Below are 17,714 nucleotides of genomic sequence, written 5' to 3'. Positions count from 1 at the left end.
CATCCAATGGCCAATCTTATCTGGACGTGACCCTCGGCTGGACTCTGGGAGATTAAGAGGACTCAGACTCTGGTTCTCAAGTAGCTCTCAGCCTAGTCGACGGGACAGGACACCAGCACATACAGCTGATACAGGCCTGAGCTGAAGGACAGGGCACTTAGATGGGCTGGAAGGCCTTGCACAAGTGGACATGGTGGAGCCGGCAGAGCACAGGCAAACCCTAGGTGCTGGAGGAGAGGAGGCAGGAAAGCTGGGGGGAGATGAGTGACCCTGGGGGATGGAGCAACGGGACCCAGACAACCTCCAGAATTGGAACAGAAAGAAGTATGAATCTTCGTAAACACAGATTTAGAAGTGTTGAACCAATATGCATTAGCTGATTTAATCTCAATTTGATAAGGTGGGGACTATTGCTTTCCCATTTCACAGATGAGTGGACTGACGCCGAAGGAGATCAAGGCCACAGAGCTGGTAACTGAGCTGGCTGGGACTCACACGTGGGTCATCTGAGGTCCTGCCCAGCTCTTTCTACTCTTAATCACTTTTTCACTTAGAGACGGGAGTCAGGCTGTGGAGAGCCTCGACTGTCAAGCCAAGGAGACTAAAATGTACCCAACAGACAACAGGCGCCTCGGCAGGTTTCTGGGGAACGCTGCAGCTGACCATTTTAGGAGGCATCACCACTTCCCCTCGAGCTGCTGCCCCTGGCAGTCGGGCCCCTTCCTTCCCCTTGCCAAGGAGAGGGTGGGATTGGCGACCAGGAATGTGGAGTGAGGGCGGCAGTTTGGCAACAGCAGGAGACATACTTTCCTGCAGCCTCACAGCACTTGGCATGTTATGCCCTGGGCAGAATCAAGCTGCCCTGGGAACAGCCCAGGGCGTCCCAACGGATGAGCTCCTGTGACTTCACTCCAGACAGAGAAGCAGCCTGGGGACAGGATGAGCTCATGGCTCCAGCAGGCACCGTGAAATCTTCACTGACCAAGGCTGACGGAGGCCGGGGGACTCAGAGTGACCTTCAGAGCCGGGAAGGACCTCAGGAAGTACCTAGTCCAACGTCCCTTAAGTGAGAAAACTGAGGCCCAGTCTGACAATGTGACTCGCTCAGGTGCCTAGGTTACATCATGTCCCCATAGCTATCTACTACCCAGACCACTCTCACCCACTGCTCTACAGAAGTCGAGGGGTGGGAAAGTGCTTGGTACACAGCAGGGGCCCAATATGGGAATGAGTGCATTTGAGTACGTAGTGGGGGCCTGTGGTCCACACACACAGGGTGGGGCAAAAGTAGGTTTACAGTTGTGAGTACGTGAAACACAGTTTATTCTTGTTTCGTTGCATACACATGACCTACTTTTGCCCCACCCTGTGTAATGACTTGGATGCTGTTGAGCAGGGGAACAGATGGCATAAAAAAATTTGTCCTGCAGCTGTTACCAAACACACTGCTTCTTTCTACCGATTTTCCTACTCAATTGTGCAGAGACCTGCTCTCTGCAGGATGTTGGAGCCCCGTTTGGCTCTGAAATGGGATTTGAGTTTAAGGAACAGCCAGGACAGATGGTGACCCTGAAGTCACATTTTGAAACAGGCTAACTCTTGTTTAATCTGGATGAAAGCACTTGACAGTCTCCAAATGTTTGCTGGAGGAGGAGCCCGTGCACCTCCAGAGTCATGGACCTTCCAGAATGAGTACCCAGGAGACGCCCCTAACTGGAGACCTGAAACTGAGGGTGGCTTCCAGGGGACCTGAGGAGGGTGAGCCTCACTCAGCAGGTGCAGGAGAAGGATGTGGGGTTCAGCATCACAGAGACCTGCATGCAAGTCCTTGCTACACCACGTACTAGCCGGCGACCCTAGACCAGTTCTGTAACTTCTGAGCCTTCCTCTCCTTACCTGGACACAGAGATGACAATACCCAGCGCTCAGGGTGGTGGTGCAGGGTAATGTCAGGTGCCGAGCCCATCTTGTTCATCCGTTCATAATTCATTCACAGATATTATCAAGCACCAACCAACACGTGCCTGGCACTGTTAGTATTAGAGGTTCATGGGAGAATAGGACAGATGTGTCCCCTGCCTTCATGGCATGTATGGTCTTGTCCCTGGCTGGGCTGGAGAGTCGTGGGGGGTGGGCTTTAGAAAATTGATGCCTTACTTCCAGCCCAATCAGAATCTCTGGGCATGAGGCCCAGGCCTCTGCATGTTTTAAAAACTTCCAGGGATGCTGCTATGCAGCAGGATGGGCCCATGGTCTAGGGGAGAGCTCTCAACCCCTGAGTGCCTGCTGTCTCTGCTCTGCGCGCTCCTCCAGCATTACCTGCCGAACGCCTCACGCAGCCCAGGAGGGAGGACCTCTGCTACCAGATGAGGACACCAAATCGCTCTTTGGGGGCAATTTTCTGAAGGCACACAGCCAGTAAACGGAAGAATTGGAATTTGAAGTCCATCTGATGTTTCCAAAGCTCAGCTCTAAACACACACATGAGAAACCCTCACCATAGGTAAATGTCTTCCCCTGTCTTTCCTCCCACAGCCCTGAGATGGGAAAAGACTGCAACACATCCATGTCAAGCAGCCCTCGGAACGTCAGGGTGGTGCGACGCCACCCGCCTGGACATCGGAAGGCCCAGTGCTAGAGCCAGTTCTTCTACATTTTTGGTGTGGCTCTCATCATGTCCCTCTTCTCTCTGAGCCTCCATCTTCCCATCTGTCATTCAGGAGAGCTAGAATAGATGGTCCTGAGAGTCCAGCGTTTTCTGGTTCCTCGAGGTTCCCAGCCAGGGGCTTTGATGGAACTGAGGTGTTCGGGGGATCTGTAAGCCTTGTCACAAGGGGGCCCTGAGCCCCAGCTGTTCAAGGCGCATGAATGGTAAACTGTACCTTCTCTCACAAGGAGCCACTATGCGGCACAGACCACACTGGGTAGGAGGCTGCCTCCAAAGGGCGATTCTTAGAAACCCTGAACTTGAGTGGGACCAGCCGGTCTCCCACATGCATATGCATGCGCATTTTTCACATTCCACCCAACCTCCTATGCTAATGCAGCCCCACATACTTATTCCTGAAAAGGTAAATGCAGATTGCCAGAGGAAAGCTTTAGCGCACACACATCTGTTCAGTCAACTAGCATTTATTGAGCACCTGCTGTATGGAAGACACCGTTCTAGGTGCTGGGGACCCAGCAGTGACAATGAGCTTTTTCCCTCATAGAGTGGACGCTTCTAGTACAAGAGCTTTGGAGAGCAATCTCCATCTTGTCAATGGTAAAAAGCCAAATAACAACAACAAAAAACAGTAATAGCCCCTTTCACACACAAGTGCACTAGGTATTTGTAGGCAAAGAAAATGCTTACACAAGAATGGATTCTGCACCCATTGCAATAATTTTGAGCCTCCCCTACAAATTGGGGACCTCAAATGTAAACATAACAATCTCCACTGAAGCATCCTACTATCTGAAAGAGAGGACCATATACCTGAGGGCCTGAGTCTAGCCAAAGAGTCCCCCACCCCCTCCCAGAGTTTGGAAATGTAATTAAAACCTCCTGCTTTTATCTTTGAAAGCACTTCAGTTGAGCACTTCACACTATAATATATATGTGCTTTTTTAAAAAATATAAAAATGTTCTAAATTATTCCCCACTTGTTACTGGACTCCCCATGGCCCCACCCCAAATTACCAACTGCTGAGTAAAATGGATACAGGAAATAAAGAACTTGGCTTTGCAGGGGGTACTACACCACCCAAATCCCAGCACTTCTAAGAAATTGCTCCCCTATGCCAAGACATGCAAAACCTTCCCAGCTGAGTTGTTCCCCCCAAGACCTGGTTTCTGTTCCTTGGTGGGAGAATTTTGCACTGTGTTTATGGATATGCCGTTCCCTGGAATACAGAGATCCAGAGAGACAAATATCTAAAGAGATAACATCAGATCCGGACAAGCCTCAGAGCTGGTCCAACCTCTTCGCTGTGCAGACAGGAAGAAGCTTTTCAAAACCAAGGCTAACTGGAGTCTAAATGCAGAGGGCAATTCTTAGAATCCTTTCCCCATGTGACCTTCACAACCTCTCAGCCAGGCAGCTGTGAGGCTCTGGGTGGCCGAGGTAGGACCGGGACTGCGTTGGCTCAGGGCTCTCTATAGATAAGGAAACTGAGGCTAGATGAGGATTAGTAAATCATTCAAGGTCACCAGCTAATAAATGCAAAACCTAGAACCAAATCAGCTCTGACGCAAAGCCCAGGCACTTGGCCGCCATGCTGCAAAGCCTGCATTTCCCTGTTCTGTGTGCACTTCAGCAGGGACCTGGGTGACGTGCCCGTTCTGATGCAGCAGGTCTAGAGCAGGACCTGGGACCTGCATTTCTAACAAACCCCTGAGGGATGCCGATGCTGCTGGGGCAGGGACCGCAGCAAGTCTCTAAAGGAGGAAAGGCCAAAGAGGATTTCAAGACAGCAGGAGAGTATTCCAGACTGTGGGAGGCACTAGCAAAGGCTGGGAGAAGAGGATATACCCGTTAAATCCAGAGACCAGCAAGGACTCGGCGAGGGTAAAGCCAGAGCATGGGCAGAGATGTGAGGGGAGAAGAGAGGGATGTTGCCCTGGAACAGAAAGCACAGGAGGCTTTATGAGGGGACATGCATGATGGGACCTGCGTTTTGACGAGCACTCTGCAGTGAGAAGATGTGCTAGAGACGGAGAGAGGGGAAGTCCTGTTGGCAGGGAGTTGCTATGACAATCCAATAGTGAGCATGGCACAGGTGGGGCAACGGGTTGGAAGTGACAGATGGATGCCAGACACAGCAGGAGCAGAATCTGTTTCTTTGAAACAAAGCTACGGTACTCTTTCCAGGTGCTAAGCATTTCTCAGCCACTCCATTGCAGTAGAGCAACAGTGCAGAGATGACAAAAGCTGACGGCAGAGACAATTCCAATGGCATCTCAGAATTGTGGACTCTTAGAAATGTGGCCCACCAACCACATCTCCCAATCCAGCCACAGTCCCACGGTGAGCCAGCACTTCCTTTCTTTGCAGATTAAGTATCTGAGTTCAAGAGTGGCAGTGACTTGGTCAAGCTCCCATAGCCGAGCCCAGAACCAAGGAATCCCATCTGTGCATGCTAACCTAGGTGAGTGCTGTGCATTTTAGAGGATCCCCAGCAGAGAAAATAAAGACAGCAGTAATCTGGTATCAGCCACACTTGCAAACAGTAAACACCCAAAACCATTCTATCAAACTGGAAGCTCATAGTCTAAAAGGGGAAGGGGTAGCCCCCGAAATGGAGCCATCTACTCTAGACAGTTAAGCCTGAAGTAAAATTAGAAAATGTGTCACATGGAAAAACTCTGCAGTGAGAAATGGTGTTTTTTCCTTCCTTCTTTCTGTGGGAGAATGAGCAATTTGGCATTTTAACGAGAGAGAGAGAGAGAGAGAGAGAGAGAGAGAGAGAGAGAGAGAGAACAAACACACGTATCTGTGGTCTGTTTTGTACCAAATACACACAGTTGTAGGATACAGTTTTGAATCCTGACTCATGGAATGGGATGTCAGTGCAGGATCTGACCAGGGCTGAGCATAGCTAAACTGAAGTTTGGCCAAACTGAACTCAGAATGTTCATGCTGACAGTGCTTTTAGAGTTTACTTGATCCAATCTCTTCATTTCCCAGATGGAAAAGCTGAGGCCCAAAGAGAGACAGATATTTACCAAGATAAAAGAAGAATAGGGGAATGTCAAAGCTATACTTCCACCGGGTTATTCATTCCCTGCCAGGGCCAGGCACAGTGCTAGGTGCTGGGGATACATGGAAAAATAACCCCATTCTGAACTCTCGGGGTGGCCCACCCCATATGCCAGCCACTCAGAGCTGGATGGTTTGAGATCAGGTCATTTTCTATGGTTGCTATAACAAATGGCCACAAATTTAGTCACTTCCATCAACACAAATTTATTACCTTATGATGATTCTGCAGGTTAGAAGTGCAACACAGGTCTTCCTGTGCTCTTTTCAGGAAGCTTTAAGGGAAAAAATCCATTTTCTTGTCTTTTCCAGCTTCTAGAGGCCACCCACATTCCTTGGCTTGTGGCCCCTTTCTCTATCTTCAGCACCAGCCAAGAAGGCTGCTCAAGTCCTCCTCACACTGCATCACCCTAACTTCCTCTTCTGTCTCCCTCTTCCACCTTTAAAGACTCTTGTGATCACACTGGGCCTACCTGGGTAATCTGAGATCCTTATCCTTTTTTATGTTGAGCTGATTATCAATATTAAGTCCATCTGCAATCCCAATTCCCTTTTGCCATGTAATCTAATCTAGTCAAAGTTCTGGGGATTAGGATGTAGACACCTTTGAAGGTCTACTACTCTTACTACAGGTGGTAAGCATGGGAAGATGACAGAGAGTTCTAAGAAGGGGTGACATCATCAGAGTTGGTTTTACAGAGCTGCTCAAACTTCAATGTGCACGTGAACCACCAGGGGTCTTGTTAAAATGCAGATTCTGATTTATCGGGCCTGTGGGTGGGAGAGGAGATTATGCATTTCTACTAAGTTCCCAGGTAGTGCTGATACTGCCGGTTGGTGGACCACATTTGAGTAGCAAGAAGCTAGGAGATGGCCATGGCTGCCATATGGGGGATGGGGTAAAGGGTGGTAAGAATGGAGGTCAGAGAACAAGGCTGTGTGCTGAAAATAAAGACAGAACTCGCTACCACTAAGACTGTGTGGCTGGGAGGGGAGAAGCAGCTGGCTGATCCACCTTCAGATGGAGATCTGTGTGTGACATTGTTGAAACTGCATGAATTTAGGTTCCATTTGTCATCAGCTTTTGAACTCTGTCCTACAGGATGGAATGGTTATAACTTTCCAACACCAGAAAAGCATACCCCCCTTTTTCTTTCATGACCTGACATGTATGTTCTATCCAGCCCTGCTCTCACCCCCCTCTGACCTCTCCACCGTCCATGGCAGTGATGGCTGCGGGTGGTCTCCCAGCAGGGCGGAGGCGCACAGACTTTGCTGTGGTCAAGAGTTCATAATGCTGGGTTTTCACTAAGTTCTCCACAGTCTCAGGCTTTGAATGATTCATTCATTAATGTATTCAAATGCTCATTGTGTCCTTTCCAGGCCATGTCAGATGTCGAGGAAGCATGGATAAATAAAACAGGGTTCCTGCCCTCAAGGAATCCACAGTGATGCGGGAGCAGGGAAGGGAGGACGTATTGAACTGGTCACCAAGGACAGGCCTGATACTTACTCCATTACTCCTCATAGTAGGAATGATTGTGCCATTACAGATGTGAACATAAGGAAGAGACGTAACCGGCCCCAGGTCACTCAATGGGAAGTAGCAGAGCTGAGATTTGAACCAGGGAGACCTGGGATCCCAGAGCTCATGTGCATGAGCGATACCCCCTGAAGCTCCCTCTGGGGTCCAGTGCCAGCCCTGCCATTCACCTGAGCAACAACCACGAGCGGGGACTTTCCTCTTTGGGACTCAGGGTTGCTACCTTTGAAAGGAAGCTACTGGCCTGCATTGGTTCCTCTCACCCCTGGCTGCACTTTAAAAGGCACGCCAAGAGCTTTAAAGGCTCGCTGTCACCGCAGATGGGTTAATGAAGAATCCTGGAAGTGGTGGAGGACTGAGCATCAGGTCCCTTTGAATCCCAAGGTGACGCTAAGGTGCAGTCAGGGTTGAGAACCACTAAGGTCCTTGTGACCTAAGCTTTTGCATTCTAGTTTCCTGGAAAACCTCCTCTTCTCTTCTCTCTCTCTTTAAATATATTTTTATTGATTTCAGAGAGGAAGGGATAAGGACAGAGAGAAAGAAAGAGAGAGAGTAATTGGCAGCCTTCTGCACACCCCACAATGGGGATTGAGCCTGCAACCCAGGCACATGCTCTGATCAGGAATTGAACCGTGCTCTCCTGGTTTATAGGTGAACGCTCAACCACTGAGCCATGCCAGCCACGCAAAACCTTCTCTTCTTATAGCCCTCACCACAAGGCATATGCAAAATGGGTGAATAAAATGGGGGAGGGGAGGAGAAAAGGGAGGAAGGAAGCCCTGGCTCCTCTCAACTAAGGATAATTTGGAGCAGTAATGCTGGCACTGTCCTTCTAACTGTTATTTTCTCCTTTCAAATTAGAGCAATAGCAGCAGTGGACAGAGACCGAGGGAGGTGGGCATTCCCAGGTGCTGTTGCTGGGAGTGGAAGTTACCATCGCCTTTCCAAAGAATGCAACGAAAGCTTTCAACACGGGCACGTGGGAGACCCAGTAATTTCTTTTAGGAATTTGGGCTAGGAACAAATCACAGAAATGGTCACATAGAGACCTATAAGAATAGGACCATCACAATAGTATTTTTATAATAGTCCTCAACTGGAAACAGCCTGAAGCCCTAAAAGGGGACTAGTTTAATTATGGGACATCCACATAATGAAATACTATTTCAAATACAAAAGGGTGTTAGGGAAGAATTCTGTTGGGGAAGTGCCTCGGTGGTTGTTAAAGGGGGGGAGGGGAGGCCAAGCAACAAAATACAATGCACAGGATGATTTATTATTATAATACACATGCATATTTAGGCATGGAAAAGAAACTTGAAGGACAGCCCACCAAATATTAGCAGGGTTTATCTCTGAGTCATGAGATAACATGTGATCTTTATAAACTCCTTTTATTTTCTCCTGTTTTTACAAGGACTATTATTACCAAAATTTTTAAATATCGTTGAAAAAAATAAATCTCCTCTTTCAAAGCTTGCTTACCCCCCTTCCTGCCCCCATCCGCCAGTGGAAATGGGCGTCCCTACACCTGCATGAGGACACTCAGGATAAGCTCCTTAGCATGCAAGCCAGCTCTCTACTACTGGTGGTGAGTCCCTCCAGAGTGGGCACTGGGTCCAATGCAGCTCTTAAGCCACCCTGCCACTCACCCCAGGGGAGCTCAGAGAGTGTAGGCAGCAGGAACTCTGGGAAGAGGACTAAAGTCTACAATAGTACCCCAAACACACATGGCAGACAGTTTTGAAGATATCAACAGATGTGCACTTTGGAGGACGCTAGTGACATAAGACCTCCTGGTGGTGGAAGAGGCTTTAAGCTGGGCCCCATTTGCATCTCTCAGTGATGGGCTGAGTGACTCCTGGAGAGACCTTAGGCAGGGCTACTCCCTGCAAGCCAGATACTAGCCAAGCTCCCCAAACCCTGGAGGGGACTCCCCCAGTACCTGAGGTCAGGGGTCCTGGTCACTTGAGAGAGGCACCAGGACTCTCAGAACAGTTTTCTGTCCTGTCCAGTCCTTTACGTCACCCATGGCATGCAACAAGTGTGAAATGATTTGGATTGGATGAAATTGGTGGGTTACGTCAAAAGAGTTGAGTTGAGTTCTGTTGGGGATAAGGGTTAGGTTGTACTCACTAGGTGACCTCGGCCTCATGTCTCCTCATTAGATCCTTCCCAGGAAGAGGTCTGGACCTTCTCCCAGGTTCTGTTCTAACCCAACACTTTTCTCTCTGAAGTTGGAGTGGAGCAGAGGAAGGTGATCAGTCAGCAAACCTGGCTCCTCCCAACATTTCTGACTCATCTCAGCTGCCCTGTGTCTACAGTAATAGCTCAGACCCCACAGCCCGCTGTTCTCACTTAGAAGTTTTAACTGGTCGTTTGTTCTCTTCACTGCACCTGAATGTCTTCAACTGAATCTTATTTTAAGATCGCCTCCCTTTTGAAGGAACTCTTACCATTTGCAACGTCATGGATGGAACTGGAGAGCATTATGTTAAGTGAAATAAGCCAGTCAATGAAGGAAAAATACCACATGATCTCACTCATTCATGGATAATAGAGACCATTATAAACTTTTGAACAATAATAGATACAGAGGCAGAGCTGCCTCAAACAGATTGTCAAACTGCAGCGGGAAGGCCGGGGAGGGTTGGGGGGCAGGAGGTAGGGGGGTAAGAGATCAACCAAAGGACTTGTATGCATGCATATAAGCATAACCAATGGACATAAGACACTGGGGGATAGGGGAGGCTAGGGGACTGTCTAGGGCGGGGGGGGGGGGGATGGACACATATGTAATACCCCTTGTATTACTTTAAGCAATAAAAAAAAAAAAAGAGTTAAAAAAAAAAGATTGCCTCCCTTTTAAGAACCCTCACCTGCCACTACCACTACGACACTCCCAGTAAATCCAAGCATATCAGGAGGAGATTATGTGATAAACCAATATACAGTGGGGCCTTGACTTACGAGTTTAATTCGTTCGGAGACCGAGCTCGTTAAGGAGCTCGTTAACTCAAATTACTCTGTCAACTCAATGCAAAAAATCGGCAGAGAGACAAAAAACTCGTTAGTCGGGACACTCGTAAGTCAAGGCCCCACTGTATTTTAATTAGTATCTGGGAGAATCCAGTGTACTACTTTGGAAGTTACACCCCAATCTATAGTCCATTTTAAATGGATCAAGCTGTAGACATTAAAAGGAAATGGGAAAGCAAGATCATCCATTTAGCTGGCAGAGAAAATATAAATATACAATTGTTTACAAAACACAGGCTATCAAGAATACGTGGGGATAAACTAGAAAAATTGTTTATACAATTAGATGGCATGAAAAAAGATAAAGGGTAAAGTAACAGCAGTGTAAACGCACACTAGTTGTGAAGGTTACTAAAAGAAATAAAAACTAAAAGCTCAATAATGTACCCTGACTACTCAGTCCTGGTCGCCCCGGAGCTGTCAGAGCTGTAAGAGTCGGGATGGCGTACATACCGCAGAGGACGTGGTAAATTGGAGAACTCTCTCTAGACCACAGGCTAGACCTACCCATTCATTCCTTCTTTGATTCACTGAGAGTTTGTTGAGCACCCACTCAGCCAGGCCCTGTGCTGGGTCCTGGGATTCAGAGTTGGACAAGGCCCAGTCCCTGCCTCACAGAACTTCCCATGTGGTCAGGGAGACAAACAAGTAACTAAGGCCACAGTCTAGTCTGGAAAGCCCTGTGACTGAGAGATGGGTGAATATAGTTTTAGCCCAGAGGAGAGACCCAACATGCCTGGCAGAGCAGGAGGGCTTCCCAGAAAGGAAACCTAAAGGATGAACTGGTTTTGCCAGGTGGACAAGGGGAAAGGCATTCTCAAAAAAGGACCAGCCTGTGCAAAGACACAGAGGTGGGACATCACATACCTCATGCAGAACTCTACAGTGGTTTGGTGTGAGCCCAAGGGCTCCGTGTGAGTGGCCAGACCACAAAGGGCCTGCTGGGGTAAGGAGCATGACTCCATCCTAGTTATAATGAGAACCCAGCAAGAGCAATTAAACTAGGGAGTGGCATGATTAAATGTGTTTCTAATAAAAATTCATCTAACTACATAAGTTCTGTCATGATGGGTGAGTCTGTTTGGGAGAATCTAGTCAAAGAAAATAACCCAAAAGAAAACAAAGGTCATTTATCTAAAGATGTTCCTAGCAGTATGTTTACTGTAGTAACAAAATAATAAAAGCCTAATATGCAAATTGTTCAACTGGCAGTTCGACCTGGAGTTTGACCACTTGCTATGACACACGCTGACCACCAGGGGGCGGCGTGGAACATGGTGGGCATCGGTGATGCAGCACTGGCAGTGGGCGGCAGTGAAGGCGTTACTGGCCCTGATAGGCCCCAACGAGAGTGGAACCTCGCAGTAGGGTGGTGGAGCAGATGAGTGGGTGGCGCCAGACCAAGACTGGTGTGAGCAGGGGCCCGATCACCCCTGGATGGCAACCTGCTGCCCAGGCAGGGGGCGGGGCCACTGTCTGACTCCCCAAGGGTTCACACAGGAGCCAGTCTGTGAGGTCGGCCGGGAGAGAGTGCGCTGCCTGCCTGGCTTTCGTGCGGCACCGCTGGGCAGCCCAGAGGCCCATGCTGCACCTGGCCCACAGCATCCGACCATGCTCACTGCATCTCCCGTGTGGGGACTCAGGTGCTGTGACTCAGGCAGAGGGGCGCACATGGGGGCCCAGGGCCCAGGTGCTGCCCAGGGCCCAGAGGTCAGCTGGGACCTGCCCTTCCATGCCAGACACTCACACTTTGATTGCTGGCCAGGCCTACGGACTGCACCCGTGCACGAATTTCGTGCACCAGGCCTCTAGTAGTAACAAAATGGCCAAAGTCCAAGAGACCAACTCTGGACAAATGAAGCATGACCCACACTTCAAGGTGCTCCCATGGAAATGGAGATGAATAAACATATTGATCGTACAGAGAGGGACTGTGACTGGGGCCTAGAGAGAGAGATGTAGGGATATAGTGATAAGAAAACTCCACTGGAGAGATCCGGGGAAGGCACCCTGGAAGAGGTACCATTTAGGCTGGTAGGTGGGATTAGATCTTCAAGAGAAAGGGAATGTGAGAAAGCGTGCTCTAGACAGAGATTAGTTCACACCTGTGCAAAGTCAAGGAGACTGCAAAATTCCAACTATACATGGGGAGCTGTGAGTGGTTCAGGCGCTGGCAATTTTCAGCATTCACTTTGCTGTAAAACACACAAATGGGTGTGAGGCTACCACAGGCATCCCCAACTTCAGACAAAACAAAACAAAAAATCAGCCAGTAATTAAAACACTACAATCATTTATATTCATCACAACTTCTAATGGTATGTGAGCCACAGTAACTCATTCCCAGTCCTGGTATAGGCAAGGCAGGGAGCCAGGGCTGCAAAATCCCAGGTGTACTCTTCCTTCTTTCTCACTCAGGAAAGCACATGAGACTGCCAGTGAGCAAGAACGAGATAATTAGAGGGAAAACCTGAACCTGCTCTGATGAGTTTTTAGTATTTCTTCAAAGAAGACCTACGAACAGCAAACAAGCACATGAAGTGATGCTCAACGTCAGCGTCATTAGTCATGGGGGAAATGCAAATCCAAACCCCCAGATACCATTTCACACCCGCTAAGATGGCTTTAATTTAAAAATGGAAAATCACAAGTGCTGGCAAGAATATGGAAAAATCAGAACCCCTGTACACTACTGGCGAGACTGTAAAATGGTGCAGCCACTGTGGAAAATAGTTTGGGAGTTCCTCAAAAACTTACGCATGGAATTACTTTATGACCCAGCAATTCCCCTTCTAGCTATACACACAAAATAATTGAAAACAAATATTCAAACAAATCCTTGCGTACAGATATTCATAATAACACTATTCACAATAGCCAAATATCCCTATGAGTGGAAGATGAACAAAACAATTGTGGTATATCCATACAATGGAATATTATTCAACCGTAAAAAAAGAATAAAGTACGGACTCATGCTACAATATGATGAACCTCAAAAGCATTATGCTAAGTAAGTGAAGGCCAGGCACAGAAGGTCATGTATTATATAATTCCATGTATGCAAAATGTCCAGAATAGGCAAATCCATAGAGACAGAAAGCAGTTTAGTGGTTGGCAGGGCTTGGTGAGGTGTGACTGGGGGGATAGGGAGTGGCTGCTGAATGGAATTAAGGTTTTCTTTTAGAGTGATGAAAATTTTTAGAAGCAGATAAAAACAACAGCTGCACAACACTGTAAATGTATTAAATGCCACTGAATTGCACAGGTGAAGATGGCTAGTTTTATGTTACGTGAATTTTACCTCAAAAAAGTAAATCAGGATATCTAAATGTCCAATAAATACATGAAAAGGTAATCAATAATCAGGAAAACATAAATGAAGACTACAGTAAGATTCTAATAGGTACCCATTAGAAAGGCTGGAATTAAGCCCAGTGACAAGACCAAGTGCTGGTGAGGATGCTAAAAAACAGGGACGCGCATACCAGGTTGGTGGCTGTGTACCTGTGAACAACCAGGTGACAGACGTGCTGTCTGTTCATGCGTTGTCTATTTGGCTGGAGGATTTGCATACCCTGTTACCCAGCATTCCACTCTTAGACACAGAATCAACAGAAATGTGTGCACATGTGCACCAAGAGACATGTACAAGAATGTTCACACTATATCATCCCCAAATGGGAAAAATATTGTTGAAGACAAATGGATAGATAATATACATGTAATTAATACAGTGGAATATTATATAGCAATGAAGATGGATTAGCTACACATGCAACAGCATAAATGAATCTCAAAAACTTAATATTCAGTTTTAAAAGGCAGACACCGAGGACACATTTGTAATTCCTTAGCTAATAAAGAACTTAAAGATAAAAAATAAAAATAAATAAAAATAAAAAGGCAGACACCAAAGAAGACATCCTACATGTATAAAGTTCAAAATCAAGTAAAATGGAACTTTGGAATTTGGGGATACATGTTTAGGTCCTAAAGTTATTTTTAAAAAGTAAGGAAATGATCACATTGAAAGTCAAAGTGACAGTTGTCTCTGAGGGGAGGGAGGGAATCACATAGCCAAAGGACACAAAGGAGCTCCCGAGAGCTATGCTATTTCTTCTTTTTTTTTTTAAATATATTTTATTGATTTTTTACAGAGAGGAAGGGAGAGGGACAGAGAGTTAGAAACATCGGATGAGAGAGAAACATCGATCAGCTACCTCCTGCACACCCGCTACTGGGGATGTGCCCACAACTAAGATACATGCCCTTGACTGGAATCGAACCTGGGACCCTTTAGTCCGCAGGCCGACGCTCTATCCACTGAGCCAAACCGGTTAGGGCTATGCTATTTCTTCACCTGGGTTATGTGATGTTTGTACTGTGAGAAATCATTGAACTGTACTTTTTCATTTATTCTCACCAGAGAATATGTTTATTGGTTTTAGAGAGAGGGGATGGGAGGGGAAAAGAGGGGAGGGGAGGGGAGAGAGAGGGAGAGAGAGAGAGAGAAAGAGAGGGAGAGAAACATCAATGTGAAAGAGAAACGTCGATAGGTTCACAATCAAACACTTTAAAGAAAAGTAAATAATTCGCACATATCAGCATTTTATCTGGAACAAACTACTGTTGACACTACTGTCCCTGTCCCCACAACAACCTCATCATCTAAAATAGCAGCTATCCCAATGACACTGAACTTTACTACTCAGCCATGACCCCTTAGGGACACAAGGATGGATGTGAGGGCAAGGGTCCCTTTCAGGGTCTCTTTAAACAGGGTGGGCAGGAAACCCTGAGGGGCCCGGACGCCTTGGGCCTTTGGGACTCACTTTCCTCATCCGAAGGACCGAGACAGTAACAGTCCCTGTCCCCACCCCGTGGAGCCATTGCGAGGACGGGACGAATGAAGTATGAATGGGTTCACAGCTCTGCCTGAGCATATGAAGCGATTTATAGGTGTCAGACTAACTGAACTGCATGCAAAATTTGGTTTGCAAGAGGATATTTCATGCATCTAGAAGATTCTGAGTCTCAAAGGGACACCGAATACCCATCATTGCAAATGGCCCTACCCAGGCCCTGTTCAGCTCCTGAGGGCTTCCTGGCACTCCCTTCTTACATGATGGATGAGAACAGGACTTCCTCTGTGTTAGCCACCACAGCCCTGACCTGTCTCCCAGGGACCCAGCCGGCAGGCGCAGGAGGAGGAAAGAGACACCAAAGTGTCTCTCCCCAGAGCCTTCTTCCTTTTGGGGGTGAGGGTTGCAGCGAAGTTCACCGAGGATCACAGGACCCGAAGCTGCCTCTGCTGCTGAGTTGGCAGTAACCTATATCACATGCAAAATTGCAATGTTCCCACATGGGCCACGGTGCTGAGAAGCCAAAACTGTGCTCCAGCTGCCCTTTGATCTGCAAGAAATGCCAGGCTGGACGCTCTGGCAGGAAAAGCTGTCATCGCGTTTGGGTCTCCCTCCCAAGGAAACAATGGTCCGGGCTGTCCCAGGCTTCCTCCAGCACACAAAGAGTTAACCAGGGCCACCCACCCAATCCCCACTTTCCTTCACGGAGACACCTCTATCGAGACTGTGTTCTAATCTCCTAAATCCAAAAGGGGTCAGAGACCACTGTTGGGGAGCACAGCTCTCCCACAAAACTGCATGGAGGAAGGGCGGAGCAAGGCACGACTGGAGCCTGCAAATCTGGGCTCAGTTCTGCCATTGGACCCGCCACTTCCTAAGCCTCTCATCCTCAGTGTCCTCTTCTGTAAGGATGCCTGCATTGCTTCCTAACACAGCTATTGCAAGCACCAAGCCACAATACCTATCACTTATTTTCTGCCTGGTATGCGCCAGCGTGTGGAAAGCATATTATTTCTAATATCTCTCTTAATCTTCACAGCAGCCCTAGGAGGTCGGGTGATTTAATTATCCCCCCCCCCTTTTTTTGAATGAGGAAACTGAAGCCCAGAGAGGTGAAATTAATTGCCCAAGGTCACCCAACTAGTCACAATTCAACCCCATGCTGCCTGACACTACCTAACCAAAACATGTTTTAACTAATACCCCACGATTCTTCCCACCGCCTCTGGGTCCAGGTGGGGAAAGTGAGCCTTGGGAAACAGAAGGCACCAGATCCCCTGGCTCCCAGCCCATAGCTCTTCCCATCACCCATGGAACCACTGCCCCGTGGAGGTGACTCCCGAGGTAACTCCGCGCTAAGTTAGGCATCAGAGCAATTCAGTCCCGTTATTTCTTTGGAGGCAACGGCGCCAGGTGTCTCTGCTGGCGGTCATGCTTCCGCACCTGGGTACAGGGCGGGCACCACACCTGCCCTGACAATGAGCTGGGCAGCACGCACGACCTGGGCGCGGGCACTGGGCTCAGCTAACTGTCCCCGCGGAGCCTCTGGTGCCCTCCGGTGCTTCCAAAGGCTCTCGATGCCCAGGACTGGAGGGACCACGCCTAACTTAGACATCTTGGATGCCCAGGGAGCGCTCCATCCACCCCAGCTGCCAAGGACTCCCACCCACCCCAGGAACCCCCTCGGGAAGCCGCGGCAGGACCGCCAGTGCGCACGGAGCGGCGAGGACTCCCTTTTATGTCCAGGAATGAGGCGCGCACTGCAGCCGCGCCCGCCGCCAAAGCAGCTTCCCCGGGGCGCGGAGGCAGCGGGTGCCACCCTCCGGCCGGGTAGCTTACCTGTCTCCGCGCGGGTCCGGACAGCAGCAGAGAGAAGCGCGGAGACCCAGAGCAGCCACAGCAGGAACCGACTCTGCTCGTTCCTCCTGCAAGAAGTGGCCGAGTGAGAGAAGGCTTTGCGGGCAGGAGGGGCGCGGAGGAGCCGGGGCGCGGGTCTTACCTTGGCTCCATGTCGCGGGTCTGCCGAGCCCCGAAGGCGCTAAGCGACCGAGCTCCGCGGAGGCGACGGGGCCCTTCCTGCAGGGAACAAAGGCGGCGCTGGCAGCGGCCGCGGCGGGCAGGCTCCCGGCTCCGGCCCGCGCCCTGAGTCACACGCGCTCTGAAACCCGACTCCGCCGCGCCCAGCGCTCCCTCGCGCGCCGCGCCGCGCCCACCTCGGGCAGCGGTGGCGCAGTCCCACCCCAGGACCTCCCCACGCCCCTTTTCCCCTCGACAGTCTCGCGCTTCCCGGCTGCCAGTGCCACCCCCAGCGGCATTAAGTAACCTTCGGGAAAAGCCCGGAGACCCAGCCGGTCCGGGAAAGCGGCCGCGCTCCCTCCCACCCTCACGTCTGTCCCCGTCGGAGCTGCTCCACGGACAAAGCACTCTCCATTCGCGGGTCGATGGCCCACGGAGGCTGGAATCACTGTGACCTGGGCTTGGAGAGGTGGCGCCAATGTCCCAAGTTCACACAGCTGGACCGAGCTC

General features: G+C 49.2%; 1 protein-coding gene across 3 annotated transcripts in view; it reads right to left on the bottom strand.

Moving 5' to 3' along the window:
* COL15A1 (collagen type XV alpha 1 chain) overlaps window positions 1-17,347 on the bottom strand; it is a 98,672-nt gene extending 81,325 nt beyond the window's left edge. For all 3 annotated transcript variants that reach the window (XM_059657476.1, XM_059657477.1, XM_059657478.1), the window contains exons 1-2: window positions 17,188-17,347; window positions 17,028-17,113 (exon numbers count right to left, since the gene is read on the bottom strand). In XM_059657476.1, the coding sequence (XP_059513459.1) occupies window positions 17,028-17,113; window positions 17,188-17,198 (97 nt within the window). In that variant the 5' untranslated portion in view covers window positions 17,199-17,347. The remainder of the gene's footprint in view (window positions 1-17,027; window positions 17,114-17,187) is intronic.
* Between the last annotated feature and the right edge of the window lie 367 nt (window positions 17,348-17,714).

The sequence above is a fragment of the Myotis daubentonii genome, chromosome 11, assembly GCF_963259705.1.
Source record: "Myotis daubentonii chromosome 11, mMyoDau2.1, whole genome shotgun sequence".
In the NCBI taxonomy this organism is placed as follows: domain Eukaryota; kingdom Metazoa; phylum Chordata; class Mammalia; order Chiroptera; family Vespertilionidae; genus Myotis; species Myotis daubentonii.
This window is presented reverse-complemented; position numbering and strand designations above follow the sequence as displayed.